This window comes from Primulina eburnea, chromosome 2 (genome assembly GCF_022965805.1).
Source record: "Primulina eburnea isolate SZY01 chromosome 2, ASM2296580v1, whole genome shotgun sequence".
In the NCBI taxonomy this organism is placed as follows: domain Eukaryota; kingdom Viridiplantae; phylum Streptophyta; class Magnoliopsida; order Lamiales; family Gesneriaceae; genus Primulina; species Primulina eburnea.
This window is the reverse complement of record NC_133102.1, coordinates 5,079,237-5,096,984: the sequence shown is the minus strand read 5'-3', so window position 1 is coordinate 5,096,984 and position 17,748 is coordinate 5,079,237. Positions and strand designations below refer to the sequence as shown.

At 35.3% G+C, this 17,748-nt stretch overlaps 3 protein-coding genes and 1 pseudogene across 5 annotated transcripts; 1 reads left to right on the top strand and 3 right to left on the bottom strand.

Annotated features, from left to right (window-relative positions):
* The first annotated feature begins 3,437 nt into the window (after positions 1-3,437).
* LOC140822520 (DNA repair protein recA homolog 1, chloroplastic-like) lies at positions 3,438-5,547 on the top strand (annotated as a pseudogene).
* A 267-nt stretch (positions 5,548-5,814) lies between these two features.
* On the bottom strand, positions 5,815-10,725 carry LOC140822528 (high mobility group B protein 10-like). 2 transcript variants are annotated; one of them, XR_012115984.1, is made up of 6 exons: positions 10,459-10,723; positions 9,013-9,091; positions 6,901-7,063; positions 6,746-6,814; positions 6,330-6,628; positions 5,815-6,161 (listed from the first exon to the last, which is right to left on the bottom strand). XR_012115984.1 is itself a non-coding variant. In XM_073183303.1 (6 exons), exons 1-6 carry the CDS (start codon positions 10,614-10,616, stop codon positions 6,112-6,114), a joined length of 729 nt encoding a protein of 242 aa, XP_073039404.1. In that variant the 5' UTR covers positions 10,617-10,725; the 3' UTR covers positions 5,815-6,111. The 2 variants fall into 2 exon arrangements, 1 of the variants encoding a protein (XP_073039404.1); XM_073183303.1 differs by having other exon boundaries at positions 6,419-6,628; positions 10,459-10,725.
* Positions 10,726-11,500: 775 nt separating this feature from the next.
* LOC140822507 (GPI-anchored protein LLG1-like) lies at positions 11,501-14,255 on the bottom strand. 2 transcript variants are annotated; one of them, XM_073183287.1, is made up of 4 exons: positions 13,895-14,255; positions 13,749-13,805; positions 12,014-12,121; positions 11,501-11,923 (listed from the first exon to the last, which is right to left on the bottom strand). In XM_073183287.1, the coding sequence occupies exons 1-4, from the start codon at positions 13,980-13,982 to the stop codon at positions 11,748-11,750; spliced, it is 429 nt and encodes a 142-aa protein (XP_073039388.1). In that variant the 5' UTR covers positions 13,983-14,255; the 3' UTR covers positions 11,501-11,747. The 2 variants fall into 2 exon arrangements, with proteins under 2 accessions (XP_073039388.1, XP_073039382.1); XM_073183281.1 differs by having other exon boundaries at positions 11,509-12,121; positions 13,895-14,232.
* A 369-nt stretch (positions 14,256-14,624) lies between these two features.
* Positions 14,625-17,222, bottom strand: LOC140822499 (WEB family protein At5g55860-like). The gene is made up of 3 exons (XM_073183272.1): positions 16,884-17,222; positions 16,449-16,721; positions 14,625-16,329 (listed from the first exon to the last, which is right to left on the bottom strand). Exons 2-3 carry the CDS (start codon positions 16,692-16,694, stop codon positions 14,848-14,850), a joined length of 1,728 nt encoding a protein of 575 aa, XP_073039373.1. The 5' UTR covers positions 16,695-16,721; positions 16,884-17,222; the 3' UTR covers positions 14,625-14,847.
* Positions 17,223-17,748: the final 526 nt, after the last annotated feature.

The following is a 17,748-nucleotide window of genomic DNA, read 5'->3' as shown; positions in this document are numbered from 1 at the left end:
ATCAAATATTCTATGCTCATGGCAAGTGGGTTGTATCGGATCTGAGCTATTAGGTGGTAGTTAGTAGCTTGGGTGGTTCAAATCGTTGGAGTTGAGTCGAGTTCGTCATCTTATATTTAGGTATTCAATTTTAGAAAATAAATTTAAAATTGTATTCACTTTGAGTTACTAGAAAAATAATTTGTAGTTCTAGTATGAATTTTGATTTTTTTTTTTATGACGTGAAAACTTGTAGTACCTTTTGGTGTGCACTGATTAAATCGTACTGGGCAAGTCATTTGCGACAGACTCACATGTGATTCGATAACGTGCTGGTAGGTAGAATCTAACTCTTGGCCATTGGTTGATCTATCATCTATTCCGTCAACTCGAACACCTCTAAAGACAAGTACTAGACTTTTAATTATTTTTATAGAGTTTAAAAGTTTAGAAATATTCAATATAGACTTTTTATATACTCTATAAAAGTTTAGTGGTATTCAATATAATTTTTTTATAAAATTTTAAAAGTAATGTGTCATTCAAAATTGACTTTTAAAAACTCTACAAAAATCTACAGGTATTCAAAATATCAATAAATAACTTTTATTGACTCCATAAAATTCTATTAAGTATAAGAACTAAAGCTTAAGATACCACAATAAAATGTCAAATAATGTCTTTGATTCAACATAAAAATTTAGATGTACATTTAATTTGGAAAATATCCCAAACTTACATACTCAATACAAATACTAAAATTTTCATTATTTTTTCTCATCCATATATTTTTCTTTTTATTTGTACTTTTTAGAAACATATTTTTTAATTGATAAAAATAGTTTTAAATCAAAATTATTAACATCGTTCATTTTATTTTTAGAGTTCCAGTCACAAAATATTATTTTTTAAAAATATTATTTATTTAAAGAAACATGTTGAATTGACATGAATAATTGAAATTTAATTGCAATAAATTTAGTATTAACTTATTTATTATCTTTCGTAAAATAATATGTAAAAAATATTATATTGAGAGAGACAAATATTTGAAATAAATAAAAGTTATTCACATTCAATTGTTAGTACAAATAAATTTAAAAAATCACAATAATAAATTACAAAATCTACAGGATTCTACGAAAAAGTTTACAAATATCAATAAAATCATGTAAATAAATCTACAAGATTCTGTAAAAATCTTTAGAAATTTGTGAAATTCTGCAAAAGTCAGTAGAAATCTATCGACTCCACAAAAATTTGTTATTAAAAAAAATCAGCAAACCTCTGCAACGAATACACCCCTTATTCGCTTAGTAGAAAACTCACATCATGATTCCCATAGTACACATAAAGCAACATTACCTTTGAGGACAATAAATCATATATAAGATGTTAATTAACTTATATGATCATATCAACTCAAATGTATTTTTTCAAACTTGGGGCATTCACCCATCCAAATAAAAGCAAAAATTTGTGTGAGACGGTCTCACGAGTCATATTTGTGAGACAAATCTCTTATTGGGTCATCAATGAAAAAGTAATATTTTATTCTAAGAGTATTAATTTTTATCATGAATATGAGTAGGGTTGAACCGTCTCATAGATTAAGATCCGTGAGATGGTCTTACATGACATGAGACTCACTCCAAAATAAAATTACATTTATATGCATCCGAAAAGTTGGGTTCGAGCATATGCGTAACTAGGATTTAGGATCAGGTATGCAAAATTATAATATTTTTATTATTTTTAAAATTTTGTACTATTAAATTTAAAACAAATCATTGGCACTAATTCGAGAAAGTGTTGGTAGAGGAAATCAAAATCATAACCATTGGTCAAGTCCTGATATACTCCATCAACTCGGACACCTCTTCAAAGACAAATACCTACCTACATACATATATTATTTATTACTATTATTATTATTAAAAATGTGACATGAATTTTAACTACTTTCGATCTCTCATGTCATACCAAATTTTTTCTCCAAAACACCCCTTTCACAAAAATACCATAATTTTTAAAATAAAAAGCATAATATAAATTAGATCTTTAATAAGGAAATACTCTAATTTCATTCTCTCCTATAAAAATTATATATAAATATAAAACTATATTTTATATAAAAATTTAATTTACATGTAAATATTGTGTGAAAATAAAAATGTACTAGTGTGTGTGTCTATATGTATATATGTATGTAACAACCCATTTGTTTTATGGCCTAAACAAATAGCCCTCTTATGTTGGATCACTTGGAGGGATGGGCTTGCTTTCACCTAAAGAAAAGCCTCTCAAACAATATTCTGAACAAGCAAAAATGGCGAGCACTTCGTTCACCTTGTCTGCTTTTTGCCATGGCCCTCTAAATCTGATTGTTCAGGGGATATCAGTGCAAAGATAGTCTCATAATATTTTTGTATTTTTTACTGTTGCTGACAAGCTCACATTCTTATGACAGCAAAAAGGAAGAATTGTGGAGGCATTGGCTTGTTTGCTTACTCCATATCCTTCATGTTCTTCAGCTTAGCTCCTATTTACTATGTCTTTGGTTCTCGGGAATCAAAATTTTGATCGACGTTTTGATAAAGGATGAAGTAGGGTCAAGATTTCAGTTTCTGAAGTTGAGCCTAGTGTCTGAGGGTCTCAACACTGAGACATTGTCACCTTGTGACTGGTGAGAATTGTCGGCAATATGCATTAACAAATAGGAATCATCCAACGAATGAGGGGAAAAAGTCATAATTTGCAGCAGAAACGCTGTTGGTATATTTGACGAGGAATTTTCAGACGACTCGTTTTATACGCGTCTTCGCACGGACTTAGGTTTCTATAAGTAGAGCCCCTCATTCTTAAATTATCCAATTCTCGAGTCTTCTCTCAGTTTATAGCATTTGAGTGCTTAGTTTATAATATTTGTGAGGTGTTTTGTTCTTCTTATTAAAAGAATATGTTCTCTTTGGAAACATAGTGACTGAGTTGTACACCATAAAATATTATAGTAGAAATCTTTTCATCTTGCCCGTGGTTTTTACACTAATAATTTTTAGGTGTTTTCCACGCAAATCTCGATGTCTAATTTATTCTTTATCTTCGTATTATTATCTCAAATTTTCGCAAGTGGGACCAACAAGAATTTAAGTCCGAGGATTCGGGGAAAAAGCTTGATAAATTTTCCTCTCTAAATGTGTACTGATTAGTTTTTCAACATGGAAACTGAAAATCTTGGCATAATAATACCTGCAGTTTAGCACTTGACAAATTTTAAACTTTGTTCTTGTCAGATATATGGACCAGAAAGTAGTGGAAAGACTACATTAGCACTCCGTGCAATTGCAGAAGTCTGGGTTTAGTATGTGTTTGTTTTACTTATGCCAGCTATTTGAAACTCACAGTCCATCGTATATAATTGAACACATTTTAAAATCTTAATTGATAGCATTCTTCGTATGCTGGTTTTGCCCACGTTGCGTTATAAAAACACTCTGAAACTTCTCAATGTTATACAGAGTCTTGGTGGAAATGTCATGCTAGTTGACGCTGAGCATGCGTTTGATCCAACATATTCAAAAGCTTTGGGTGTTTATGTAGAAAATTTGATTGTTTGCCAGCCTGATAATGGAGAAATGGCACTAGAAAGTAAATCCGTTTCCTTGTTAAGTTGCTATGACATGAATTACACTTTTTATCCATGACCTTTTTTGATTGGTTTCTGTGTCAGTTGCTGACCATTCGTGGAGATCTGGTGCTGTTGATCTTATTTGCATTGACTCAGTCTCAGCACTTACCCCACGGGCTGAAATCGAAGTAAGCTGCTCAAGTTGTATTACTGTATGCATTGTGTATTCTAAGCTAGTGGTTTTCTAGAACATTTAAATTGTTTGAGCTATATCATTTGAATAGGGCGAAATAGGGATGCAACAAATGGGCTTGCAAGCTTGACTTATGAGCCAAGCATTGCGCAAGATGTCTGCAATGCTTCTAAAGCTGGGTGCACGGTTGTATTCTTGAATCAAATAAGACACAAGGTACGTTTGATCAAAGAACTGTTATTTTCTTCTAATATCGGAGCAACTGTCTGATCTCTATTGTGTGAAATGTGCTGTGCGTGAAACTTATTGCAACAATTCATCTGAATTCTGGTGATATCCTTCCTTAAACCAGATAGGTGTCTTTTATGGAAATCCTGAAGTCACTAGTGGTGGTATTGCTTTGAAGTTTTTTGCGTTTGTCCGACTTGAGATACGCCCTACCGGGAAGATAAAGTCTGTAAGCCCAAAATCACACAATTTAATAACATCTCACTTTTCTACTCTAAAATTTAGAGTTTAGTCGTAAAAGATTGTGTATCCTAGGTTGAAGGAGATGTGTAAGAGTTCAAAAGAGTAAGGTCAGGGCCACTAAACCACATGAATGTATATATATTCCTGGCTGCTGTTCAAGTATTTGTTGAATGTGGTGCCTGAGTAGAGACATTCATAGCCTGGACTTTTGAGCAACGTCTTTTTCGTGAATGTTTACACCAATGCTACGTATTTATGGTTTCTACAACAGGTTTCAAGGCCATGCAAGCAAGCTGAGTTTGAAATTATATTTGGAGAGGGGGTGAGCAAGCTGGTGAGTATGAAAATTTAGTCTGTTGTTGTTTCTGCCCTGGCTTTTTCTTGCTCCCGAGATTTTTATACCTCCCATTCAGGGTTGCATATTGGATTGTGGTGAAATGACGGATGTTGTCGGAAAAAAAGGGAGTGTGGTATAGCAATGGAGATCAGAGGTTTGCTCTGTAATATTGTTTTGGTTGAAAAAAATTAGATAATTGTTGAGTGCATGTTTAACACACGAAGCTATTGGATATAGATTGGGACAAGGAAGAGACAGAGCATTACAGCACCTTCAAGAAAATCCTCTTTTGTCTGAAGAGATAGAGAAGGAGAATATGGTAGTTATAGAGCTTGAATCTTGCTTTTGGATTTAGATTTTAGGGTACTGTTCTCTACGATTGTTTTTAGCACAAAATTAATTTTTTTCACTACCTACTACCAATGGTTCAACAAATTTTATCGCATTCAGGCTGCGAACCAGCACGAAGAGGAACTTGGTGAATTTCAATGATTTCTTACATAAACGGAGCATAAAGTTTACATTGTCTTTCTTTACTCCCACGAGTTAAGTCTTTGTTTTCCCATTTCTATGGAACACAAAAGAATAACTAAAATTCGCATACCTGCAGAAAGTTAAGAGCTGCAGTGGTTGAAGCTGTCGTTCGAGTGGACTCTTACTCTAAAGTTCTCGCTTCCATGATCCGAAGACGAAGATACGCTCCAAGAAACGTTGTGAGGTGGTTAAATCTTTTCCATCTCCTGCAAGGTTTCTCTCGGAAGATCGGTTACAAATGTTCAATGGACAAGAAATCCTAGATTTTCGATTAGGGTAGAGAGGTACACATTCTTCAAGCAAAACGGCCCTTGGAAGGTTTTCATGGGATCCTACCCACCGTCTCCATCGTTTTGGCTGATGTTCATCTTCCCATGAAATGTGACTTCATTACCTTGCTTGAAATTGGATAGGAGTTTTATTTAAACAGATTAAATCTTCATCCGTGGATCGTTTACAAAGATTCCTTGAATTGTGAGAAGACAAAATTGTCTTTCAAATGGACCAAGATATTTTTCTTTGATAAAAAATTCAAAAGATTCATGTCATGGAATGATGTATATTATATTTTTCTAGTACTCATTAAAATAATTTTAAGCATATAAAGTGAAATATAAAAGTTGGAGTAATAATATTTTATGCAAACAAAAAAGAGCTAAACAGTTTCGAAGATACCTCAAAAGATTATATTATTCCTAACCCACTCATGAACCTCGGATGATTTTTGGGCGTGGCGTCGGCCCTCCTTTCTACGAACAGAGACAAAAACAAAACTCCAAAGCAAAAGCAACTTGAATAACGTGGCAAAGACACATTTTGATGGTAGTAAAGACAAACAAAACTCCAAAGTAAAAGCAACTTAAATAACATGGCAAAAACACATTTTGATGGGTAGTAAAGACCAAGACACGGGGATTTCTTTTCCAGGATCGACACCTCAAGCAACGGCGAAGTAAGCCCAGCCAGATTTCACATGGTTGGATGACTCGCGATTGCACATTTCACCTTTCCTGATGTACCTGAATACCACCAAAACTGAACTTGAGATAGAGATAGACCCACAACTTTAAATCATCAATATGCTTTCCAACATTATAGCATAGATAGTTTCAACGGCAAAAGAATCTTAGGTAATGTTTTGATGTGGGGGTATCTCATGTCTCATTTATCAATTTAGCACTACTTACAAAGGTCATTCCACAGACACCAAATCAATTGAACACTTTTTCGGCACCCGAAAGTCAGCTCCATAGCATTCCAGTATTGTCACCAATACCTTTTTCGTGGGCATGGTACTTTTTATGGAAGCCTGGAGCAGCCTCACAAGAACTAGTAACACCTTGAGATGTATTTGGTGATGTGGGAATATGATAAAGGACACCTTTCAACTCCTCGGATCCCAACTTGACTGTGATTAAATATCCATCGTCGAATTTACCATCAATTGTTCCAGTGACTAAGCTGCCATCATCCAGATTAGGACGCACTGCACAACATATATAAGTATGTTGGGTATGCTATATTTCAAGAATGTGACATCAACAACTTGTTTATGGCTCCGGAAAATAATAAAAATAAACAGAAAGATTTAGTAAAGCCTCACCCAAAACTTGATTTGGTGCAGCACTGTTAAGAGAATGCGACAATGTGAATCCGTTGCTACTCTTGTTTGCTTGATTCATCAATATAAAATAAACATCAATGGTTCTGCTTAATATAAATTGGTTCAAATATAATCGAAATTGAGTGTGAGGGTACCAGAAACAGAGCTTGATGGTTCTTCTTTTCGAAGATAGTAAATCTGCTCAAAATGATAAAGTAACGACATATAATATTTTCGCAACACAAATGATGCATTGGTAACGGAGGACGGAAACTTGAAGACTCCGGTAATTTCCTTCCATTTACGATCTCCTAGAACCTGGAACGTGTAACTGGAAGTAGTTGGAGTCTTGGGGATGGATCAGAATATGAAATTGAAAACTTGAATATTCCTCATAGCACAAGTCATATCCAGTAAAATAATAAACCTTCGAATTGACCAACACTGTTTTCAAACACTACATGTACTTGTTGCTAGCACCTAAGAAAAATTCTCCGAACTGAATATATCATAAACATACTCTGATAACCAATTTAATTTGTTTTAAAATTATTTTCTGAACTTTCTAGTTTGATCATCAAAAAGCTATGTACATGGATGGAACACGCATGACTATTAGCCATAAAATTGGGAACCCATGGCCTGCTCATTACTTCTGATACCGATGAGCAGATTTGACACAAGAAGGTATTGATCACCATAAAATTGGATTGTGCCAGATGTAAGCCAGATAACTTTGAGGTTGCATATTTTATAATTTCAAAAATGCTAATTAAAGCCAAAGTCAGACACCAAAACATGTGGCTTTAATGCTAATTTTAAAAAGTTGATGTTTGCTTAGGTTTTCATATTAAAGATGCTTACAAAAGCCAAAATCAAGAAGCCAAGAGCGATAGCAAATTAGGGCTTGTGCTTCAACCAATCTTTCCGCATAAGTAATTTTTTTTTTTTTAAAAAAAAGCAACTCTCTTCACAATCATACTAGTCAATAACAATTATCCAAAACCTAACCAGGAATGGGTACTGAGTACTGAACCGTTTCCAGAAATTGGAACCAATACCCGAAAAATTACAGTGATGTTCAATTTTGGAATCAAGCCCATGATCGAACCATGCGGAACCATAAACAAAACAGTTAAAATTAATCTTCTGGTTTAAGGTTATAGAGTATACACAGATTAATTTCTAAAATTGAAACAGATCCAGTCGGAAACGAAAGCATATGACACTTGCATGGGAATTTGAACCGCGAGTTCAAAACTATGATCAGGCCTTAATGAAACTTCTAGTTTTCACCTCAATGAAACTAATGCATTTGAGCAATTTTTTGGGGTGGAGTTAGACTCAAATCCATGATTTTAACATGATATCACAACACACTCATGGTTATATGTTGGACTTCCCTTGTGGGCAACTTGCTAAATGTCTTGTAAACTTCACAGTCTAATTATTCATTTTGAATTAAGTTATTGAGAGTTGTATATAGAGACTTGAAAAATCTACTCTCTTGAGCTAGCTTTAGGCTCGAGTCCATGATCTTAACATACTTCTAATGCTTATAAGTCAAGTGCTAATGAATCCAAATACTTGCCTAAAGAATTGAAATTGAATAAAGACACTCTACATTTTTTTAAATGAGTAAAAACTCCTCCTGGAAAATCAGTTATCTTAACCTTCCAATTTATTTTTTAAATTTATAGCTAAGACCCCTCTATTGACAAATTTAAAGTGAACGTGTCAATTACATGCTTATGTATGAAATCATCCCCAAATCAAAGTTGATATTGTTTTTTGAATATATTAAAAGTATAATTTTACTTATTCTTATCTTCTATTTAAGCATCATCTATTTGTAAAAATAATTGAAACTTTAAAGTTTCTATAAAACTAGAAAGAAAAGAAACATAAATATTAATTTAATACATAAAAATGACATTTTCAACTTGGGAACTTTTACATTCGGAGTATTTCACTCATAGGCGTATATAAATCTTGTAAAAAATTATTGGCTGAGAGATTTTAGCCATACATTAAAAAACACAAGGGATTGTAGCTCGTTGATGTTTCAAAAGGGGTTTTTAGCCCATTTAGAATAATGGGTCATTTTGTATTTACCCATATTGACAATTAAGGAAGGGTCACATTTCAAACCACCAGCTAAATGAGGGCTGAACTATTACTAGCAAGTTGCAGCCATTCTCCCAATATTAGTATCATGCGAAGTGCAGAAAGTGGTCCTTTGTTTGAAAGAGTGAACAAAAGCATACTTTTTCAATGCCACCTCGAGAGGTCACCTCCACAAAAAGCAGATGTAGATCCAAACGATTTCCGCCCATGGTAGGCATCCTAATTCCAAGGAAAAAAAGAACAAAAGCAAAATATACACATAATTGGTTATACTTTGTTAGTATGATGATACGCAAAAACAATGAAAGTAGGAGCAAAATTTACACCATTCCCAAATTCCAACGAGCAGTCCAAAACCGTAGATCTACAAAAGTCAAAACCAAAGCCTATCCACGGTAGCCTCTTATTCCACCATTATGGCTTCCCTGATTTTTGTCAGAGATTTTAAACTACGAACAATGGGGTTCTCCACAACTTATCTTGGTTATATTGTGTGCTCATATATTTGGTTTAAGAAACAGCTCATATGAAATCACAAACTGCTTATAGCAGGAGGATAAAGCCCAAAGGCCAAAACTTTGACAGAATGCTTCAGCTGAGTGGTTTCTAGGAGAGTAAAGTACATGATTAAGAGCAGAATCAACAAGCAATTTACAGTGACCAATAGATGCAGTTTGTTCGTCAAATAAAATTTTTTTAGTCAAACTACAAAGTTCTACGTTGACGAGAAAAAAAAGAGAAAAATTGGGCGGAATCATAGGGAATAGTTGCCTCAACACCCGGTAAAGAAAATTAAGAAAAAACAAAAAAACACTTTATGTAAAATCAATAGCATTTTAGCCCATGCTTTTAATAATCAGGTGTAAACCCCCCCTATCAGATGGAGCAAATTTGCATGAGTTTTTAAAATATAACTGTGAAAGGTGATTGATTTTTTTTAAAAATGAATTATGCTTTTAGACTCTTCACGAAGGGGTTGGGGGCAAGTAACCCCATAATCATAGCATTATCGCTTTGAAATTTTTTACTTCACACCACTCTTTTTACATAAAATGATGATTATCAGATGCACAAACAAAATGGAGTGATTCACTAACGACAAAGGCTCAAATGTCAATAAAGTTCCCAGAAAACAGTGAAATCGGAATCCAAACTAGCTGACAAAATTCGCCCTTGCAGCTACCGTTTATCACATATGGACTCTTCGCAACAAGGTAATATTCGATAATGGACCGGCCGGTTGTGTGGATGGCATCATTAGAAGAATTCAGATTTCGTTGCATTCCTGATGCTGCTGAGATAATTTCTGATTCATTGTAAACTCTGATGTGCGATTGTTTATGATTTAGCATGTCATTATCTACCGAAGATGTTCAGTGTATCTGTAACTACAACTTTTTACATATTTTAATGAATGTTTCATTAAAAAAACAAGAAACAACTCAAAACCATCAACGAAGCAAGACATCCAACGATCGTAATACCCGTTAACCAACAACATCCAAAATGCAATTCATACATCCAGAAGGCAAGGATCAAAACTTCAATCTAAATAGCGATAGAAAATGCTAAAAATCGTCAAATACCTGAATTTGGTACCGTAATAAGAGTGAAAAGCCTTGAGCTTTTGCAAGAAAACATCTGGGTTTTGGAGAATTTCTTGATACTCAGCTTCCGACTTGCTGGAAGAACATTCCTTTGTATGAGGCTTTTCAGATGGTGGGTCGCTTGACATTTTCACCATGAGAGTAAATACGGTGGTGCTACAGTATTTTTTTCCCCAAATAGAAATTTCATGAGAATATTACAATGAGATTTTCTCCCAAGATCTCATCGCAAGAAATTGCGGCTACGACTCTTCCTAAGGTAAATAATAAACAATACAAAGCAATAAACTTCATTGTTATTTCAGAAAGACCCTTTGATGAAAAGTTATTTATGTTTCGGCCCATGAATTCAACGTACTATGACATGTAGACCTTTGAGTTTTTCACATTTTTAAGGACTAATGAATATTTCAACATACAATTAAGTTGAATGGAACAAAGGGAGATTGTTTTTGGATCTGCTGCCTCAAAATTTGATATTGATGTCTTTTATCAATTCAGAAGACTCTAGATATCGACAATCTCTCTTAAGTAATCTTATTTCTACGATGACGTTTGTAACACATCGTTTTGTATTAATCTTGTGTTTATTAACTTGTTAGGATATAACATTCTTCCATCTTATTATAAATTTGAGTTAGTTAAATTTTGAATTTTTTTTTAATATTCTTACTTGTCGAAAACCTTTTAAGCACTCTTGATCACAAATGTCTCAAAAACATCCATTGGATTGTGAATTTTAGATGATATTGATTTATTGCTAAATACTAATGGAATGTGCATCAAAATAATTTTAATCCCGAAAAAAAGAGAGAAAATATATTTTTTCAAACAAATAAATTTTTTTTATGCGAAATTGTTATTTTCTACATGTTTTCGATGATAAATTAAGGTTTAATTTTTTTTAATCTTATTCAACTTTTTCTTTTCTTCTCGTTTACAAAAACACATTATCCTTAGGACAGGATGCCATATAATATATAATTTTATTCTATTGTTTTTCCAATCATGTAGGGAGCTTCACTATCTAATTAAGGAACAGAAATCAGGTACTGTCAAGACCAAGACAGCAACAATTGAGGAACCAAAAATCCCATCAAAAGAGATGAGTGCTCAGAGATACTGCTTAAATACAATTAGTTATCACAGAAATGAAACTCGAATACATAGCCAGATAACAGATAAAGAATTTGGGCAATCTCAAATAAGAAGAAGAAGAAGATACAGAGAAACAAACCATCGTACTGCGAACTGAAAACATGGAAACTTCAAAAGTAGTGCAGAGTTAATGCCAGGGAAGCGACCATAAGCATTGTTATTGGCAGTAGTTCGAGTATATTCCTGCTGAGATTTTTGTTAGCATTCTCTGATAGCATCGATGGTGGAGGCACTCCAGGGCATTCAAGCCCATCTTTCCCTTCTCGGCAGATACTAGCGAAGAGACCTGTTGGATAATTTCCGTTGAGATAAATATAGCTGAACATGATTTCAGCACAATCATTCCTTAAGTCGTTCAAAGAATCTGCAAACGGACATGCAAACTCTTTAAAGGAAGAACAGCATAGGTCGGGTGGGTATTCAGGTCCCCTGCATTTGCTGGTGATGATGGTATAGTTCTGGAACTCGAAGCTTGCAGGGCAAGCTGTAGGGAGCAAAACCAGTGTATCAACAAATTTGTTTTAAACTTGAAAAGTTGATGTCTAGAAAAATGTACACTTTTTTTTGGTAAAATTGGAACTGAGTGAACATAACAGTCTATAAAATTCATATTTCATTTACGCATGATTTTGAGCATAAAATATTGTACAAGTTGTTTGGTCGTATGCTATTGATGTCGGATCGTAAGAGACAAGAAACACTTGAGAAATACCTAGCAATGTTTGAACCTCGTATTACCAAATCTAACCAGCATTGGAACCTTTAGTTTTTAAGATGTGCTACAATATGCACAGTACAAAGTCACTTCCCTGAGAGAAAACCAAAGAGAACACGAAACAAAGAAGATGCAGCCTAGCCAACACCATAAACTGTCAGAAATGGAGGTAGAACAGTCAGGATATAGAAGCACAACCAAAATGTCCCACAAGGCAACAACACTATGTCCACTCGCATGAGATATCCCGCAAAGAAAGAAAGGAACTTTGTGTACAGCGAGATTTTATTAATCCTAGAACCGTGTATATCATACTGTAGAAAGCCTAAATCATATCACCTATATTGCTGGAACAGGCTAGTGCCCGTCTTACAAGATTCACCACAGCTGCCCATAGTGTGGTATCAAGGATTGTGCCTTAGTAACAATGTTGCCAATTGCCCCGTTTTTCATCGATGAAAAAGTGTATCCAACCAACACCTGTTCTCAATTCCCTCTAAGCTAATCCTCAAGTTCAAATCTTGTGATTTCAGAGGCAGGGTGGGACAGATTTTCCCATGGCTCAATTCTGGAATAGTCTAGGCCGGATATAATTTCAGGAATTGAAGGCAAAACTGCTGCTGACTAATGACACTACAAGATAGAATACAGAAGTTCATCGTTTTATCGGTTTCAAAACTAACTTGAGTGATAGTAAAAATACAGTCTGCATTGAAACAAGGAACTGCCAAGATCAATAGAGATGGAAAGCTTAGACTAACACCACTGGAGTACGTATACTCCTACAAAAAAATGGATCAGACAAATAGTCTCCTATAAATCTTTGAAGTCAATACCCTTGATCAAGGAACATAGCACTCAACTCAGGTACCACTTCAACACGATTACACCAGAAAACTCCATTCATCGATCTCCACCGTCTCAATGGAAAGCTGAAACAAACTAACATGAACCATTTTGCATCCGACTAGAAACACTACAAGGATCTAACAAAATAGCAAATTTTCAATATCCTTAATTTTTCCAAAACAAAGTCCTAGAAAAGTGGTTGCTTCGAATCTTTAGAGGACTATTTCGGCCTAATATGCTTCTTCAGAAACGGTTTTTCATTACCTTCTCTTTTTGTCTCAAGGCAATACTTACTTTATATTAAACTTTTCATCATTTCCAAAAAAAAATATTATATTATAATACAAAATATATTATTTTAAGACAGCTTATCAAAAGATTTCTAATATGCTTTTTTGCATTTGCAATAATAATTTATTTCCTCAAACGAAATTAAACATGTAATTTTTTTCCAACCCAAGCAATAATCTTTAAAATAAAAAAAAAAAACTCGACGTGAATAACAGAAAACAAAGGAAAATGTAAAGCAAAGAACCCAGAAACATACGTGTTCTACGCTGAAGGAGCCTCCTTTCACCTGAATCGTGGGATCCAAATATACCATCTGCATCATCATTTGAACAAAAAACATAAAAATTTCCATAAAGAAATAAAATTTTCACGAATCGGGCAAACATATGGAAACCCGCCAACCTGAAATGAAAGGGGAAGCTTCGAAAGAGGTGGAAAGGTAGAGAAACACAATTACAAAGAGACAACACTTCATCCCACATAAACCCATCACTCTAAAGCCATAAAAATCTCCCTCAAGCAAACTAATACATAAATCCACACAAAAAGATACCCAGAAATCGTACGTAAGAAGCCAATAATTCTTTTTACAAAGCCGGAAATGTGCATATTACAGTCACGTAACAGATGTAAATGTATTTATTACAATAAATGGATCTAAAATAACTCAGTACATTACACAGAAAAGTCATGAAATTATTTATTTTCGGGGTTAGAAAGTTACGTCCACGAAGAGTGAAGTAGACAAATGCGGGAAAGGGGCCGTGCCCATGTTCAATACTCAACAGCGGGTTCCACAGGCGAATGGCGACGCGTGATCAGCAACACATGCATCCTGTAGAGGGAGATGGAATAGGGTGTTCAAGGTTTCGGCCTCGTTCCCAAATTATGGAAAGATGATCGGCTTGGGGAGGAACTTTTATAGTCCTAAACTTGATATTTTCGTCATAAATAGTATTAAACTTGAGATTATGATGTCCAAATATAAACGAGCTAATTGCAGCAATTCTTTCCTGGAAAAATAAAAACTTCAAAGAACTAGGAAGTCTAACTGTATGGAGCGTTGAATTTTTCCTTTGTCCCTCTTTTCCTTAATTTGATCATGTGCATGGCACTTAACCAGACAGTAACGTTGATAACTGACTTTAGCTTCATTGCACAACGCACGCAAGAATGTTTTACGTTACTTGTATCGGTAATAGTTCAAAACTTACTGTGCAATTCAGTTTTAGTGCCTCTTTCGCTCTTCATTGTTGAGTGAACGACTACTTATGAACTATTTTTCTGGAAAACAAAATAACATTGTTTCTTGATCATATCATCTGCAGAATGAGTGATTCATTACATGGTTATCATCACAACAGCGGTGCTTCGCTAATATAAGATGATTCACCAGCTTCATTCCGCTCTTCTCGACGCCATTTCAAGAGTTCACCCTCCACGACCTTCTTCGCGGCCTCGGCCATCTCTGCCCTCTTTAATGCATCTTCGGTTTCTGATTGTATATCCGCCATCTCTTTCAGAATTTCATCCACTTTTGTCGCCAGTTGTCTTTCGTTTGTGTTCACGATCTCCACCTGAGCCATGGCAGTAGCTACATTTACATCAACCTTATTTGTGAGGTCCTCAATCTTCTTCTTCATTGACTCGAACTCCTGAACCGACAATTTGATCTTTCTCATAGATCCCGATCCTCGTGATTTGTCAGCATTAGTTCTTGGTGAATTATGGATTTGATCGTCAGCGAGTTTCTCAGCTAGTTTGGCTGCTTCGGCTTCCTTTAGTGCGATTACCAGCTTTTCCTCAGCTTCCTTTGCTGAAATTCTTGCAGATTCGGCTTCTTGTTTAAATGACTCGGCATCTCTCCTCATCACTTCTGCTTCAAGTATAGCCTTTTCAGTTTTTATCTTCTCAACATCAGCTTGCATTTGCTGAATCGCTGATTCTGTTTCTAATGCTTTCTGCTCGGATTCAGAATGCTCCTTCTTCAATCCCTCTAGCTCCAGTTTAAGCGACTCGACAGAACTTTGGATTGCTTTTTCTTCTGCAACAACTTCTTGTAGAGCCCTTTTTGCATCATCGATTTCCGATTCTACGATTGCTAAAGAACTCAAATCTGATTCACGTACTGTATTAAGTTGCTCCCGCATAACCCTGATTGCTTCGGTTGTTGCCTCGAGCTTCTCCTCGAGAACTTCTTCAGACTCGTATTCTTCCATCAAACGCTTTATTTCCTCCTCGACTTCTTCCTTACCGGTTTTATGCTTCTGTAATAGCGCCTCCTTTTCTTCCATAATTATCGTGTGCTCTTCTATGGCCTGAGAGGAAGCAGTCTTAACCTGGTCAAGCGTTTCCCTCAAGGCAGCAACTTCATTTGAAAGCTGGCTTTGTCTCTCTTCGTTCACTTTGATGGAATGTTGGGAGTCTTCTGCTTGCTGGAAAGCTGCTAATTTTCCTTCTATGGCTGCATCAAAATCTTGCCGAAGATTGGTAAGTTCTTGTTTAGCAGCAATAAGTTCTCCAGATGACGCCTTGTAGAGTTCCCGTTCATTTTCCACATCTATTTTCCATGCATCACTGCCCAGTTGAGCTCTCATAGATTTTTGCTTTTCAAGATGAGTGGCTCGAGTCTTTGCGGCTTCTGTTGATTGAATCGCAGCCTGCTTGGATTCGCTAAGGGTTTCTAGCTTGTTTGTTAGATCTACCATGGTTCTGTTTGCCCTCTGCAGCTCACGTAATGCTTGAGCCTTTGCGGTTTCGGCATTTCTCATCTGATCCTTGTAGTAGTCAAGTTCCCTAAGCATCATGTGGTGTTGTGTCTCTTTCTCTAGAACTCTCTGCACCATAGAAGTAAAGAAATTTCAGAAATACATACAGCACAGCAACATTTGCACCTTCAAATGGAAACAAAAGAACCACAATTGAATCAATCTTACAATTTCCATCTACTATATACCTCGTCAACTTTGGATTTCTTGTTCACAGGCATTGCTTTAGGCGAGCCAACGTCCTTAAATAAGCTCACAGCAGCCTTGACCGATTGAAACGGTGCACTGGTATCGATTTCTCCGGTATCTGGTCTTGGAGAGTTCGTGGCCCTTGGACTTTCCATGATTGTGAGAGAACCACCGGAGACTGGAGAACCAACGGACCTCGGAGACGCTGGACCGCTGTACCTCGTTCTTACGTTGAAACCGAACATTTTGTGTCGCTTCAGTTCACCCACAACCTACAAAACCATCAGAAAATTGTCAACTCTCACCCTCAAGATCTGAATGGATTTTTTTTTGTACAGAGAAAATGAAACCAAGGTTCTGTTAAATTTTTTCGAAATATTTGACATAAAGATTCAATTTTCTTGATTTAAAGAAACCAAAGAAAAACATGGTACCTCAAAAGTTTCACGTCAAAGAACATGCATGAAATCAGAAAAGGAAATGTATACAACTTCGAATCTTGACACGGTTTCTTGAAAACCCTTTTGCTTTTTTTTCTTTTGCCCAATTGTTTCGTATATGATTTTGCATTCAAAAGTGAAATTATAAATAAGAGAAAATGTGAATCGATGGATGGATTGTTTGTTGAAACAGTAATCATCCATTTGTCTTATTTGTTTCTTCCTTCCCTTCATATGCTCCGTGGAGAAGCTATAATTGCGCAGTATCTTCCATTTCAATGTTCCTTCTCCAAAACTTCTCTGCATGTGCCTATTTCTTGAAATAGAAAATACTCCTATATTCCTGTTTCGACTTATTGGTCTGGTCTAGGCTTAATCCAGGAGCACGTCTTATACAAAATTCATAGAGAGTTTTTCAATGAATTTATTAATTAAACACAATCTTTTTACTCTTGAAGCTTTTTAATTAGAGAACTTTGATTTTATTAAAAGAACAAAATACGAATTAATTCCAAGGTTTTCAATATAATTAACCGTTTTTTGGGACAATTTCCATACAGTATTTTGAAAAATTTATCTCCCACGAGTGTTGAGTAGAGAAGGGAAAGCAAAGCCAGTCCATTTTATTAGCAGGAAACAGCTGAAAGCGCACACGATTTTCGCGAAATTCGAGTGCGCTACTTAATAAATTGACCTAATCACGTGTATACCGCCGATTTTCTTAAATAAATAGTTGACCAAGGTATAAACATAAAATAACCTGCTCAACGGATTTTGCATTGCCGTTGTTGTTTTCCCTTTGAGTTGTAGCACAAAAATTGAATTTCGAGACATCATTGCTATGAAGTTGTGCTTGTAC

Excerpts from the sequence above, each read along its gene's own strand:
- LOC140822528 (XM_073183303.1), bottom strand. The coding sequence starts at position 10,616 with ATGGTGAAAATGTCAAGCGACCCACCATCTGAAAAGCCTCATACAAAG. Across the intron at positions 9,092-10,458 it reads TATTACGGTACCAAATTCAG|GATGCCTACCATGGGCGGAA; the intron begins GTATTTGACGAT and ends CCTTGGAATTAG. Across the intron at positions 6,815-6,900 it reads ACCATCAAGCTCTGTTTCTG|CAAACAAGAGTAGCAACGGA; the intron begins GTACCCTCACAC and ends TGATGAATCAAG.
- LOC140822507 (XM_073183281.1), bottom strand. The coding sequence starts at position 13,982 with ATGGGTTTATGTGGGATGAAGTGTTGTCTCTTTGTAATTGTGTTTCTC. Across the intron at positions 13,806-13,894 it reads AGCTTCCCCTTTCATTTCAG|ATGGTATATTTGGATCCCAC; the intron begins GTTGGCGGGTTT and ends ATGATGATGCAG. Across the intron at positions 12,122-13,748 it reads GCTCCTTCAGCGTAGAACAC|CTTGCCCTGCAAGCTTCGAG; the intron begins GTATGTTTCTGG and ends TGCTCCCTACAG.
- LOC140822499 (XM_073183272.1), bottom strand. The coding sequence starts at position 16,694 with ATGTTCGGTTTCAACGTAAGAACGAGGTACAGCGGTCCAGCGTCTCCG. Across the intron at positions 16,330-16,448 it reads AGAAATCCAAAGTTGACGAG|AGAGTTCTAGAGAAAGAGAC; the intron begins GTATATAGTAGA and ends TCTATGGTGCAG.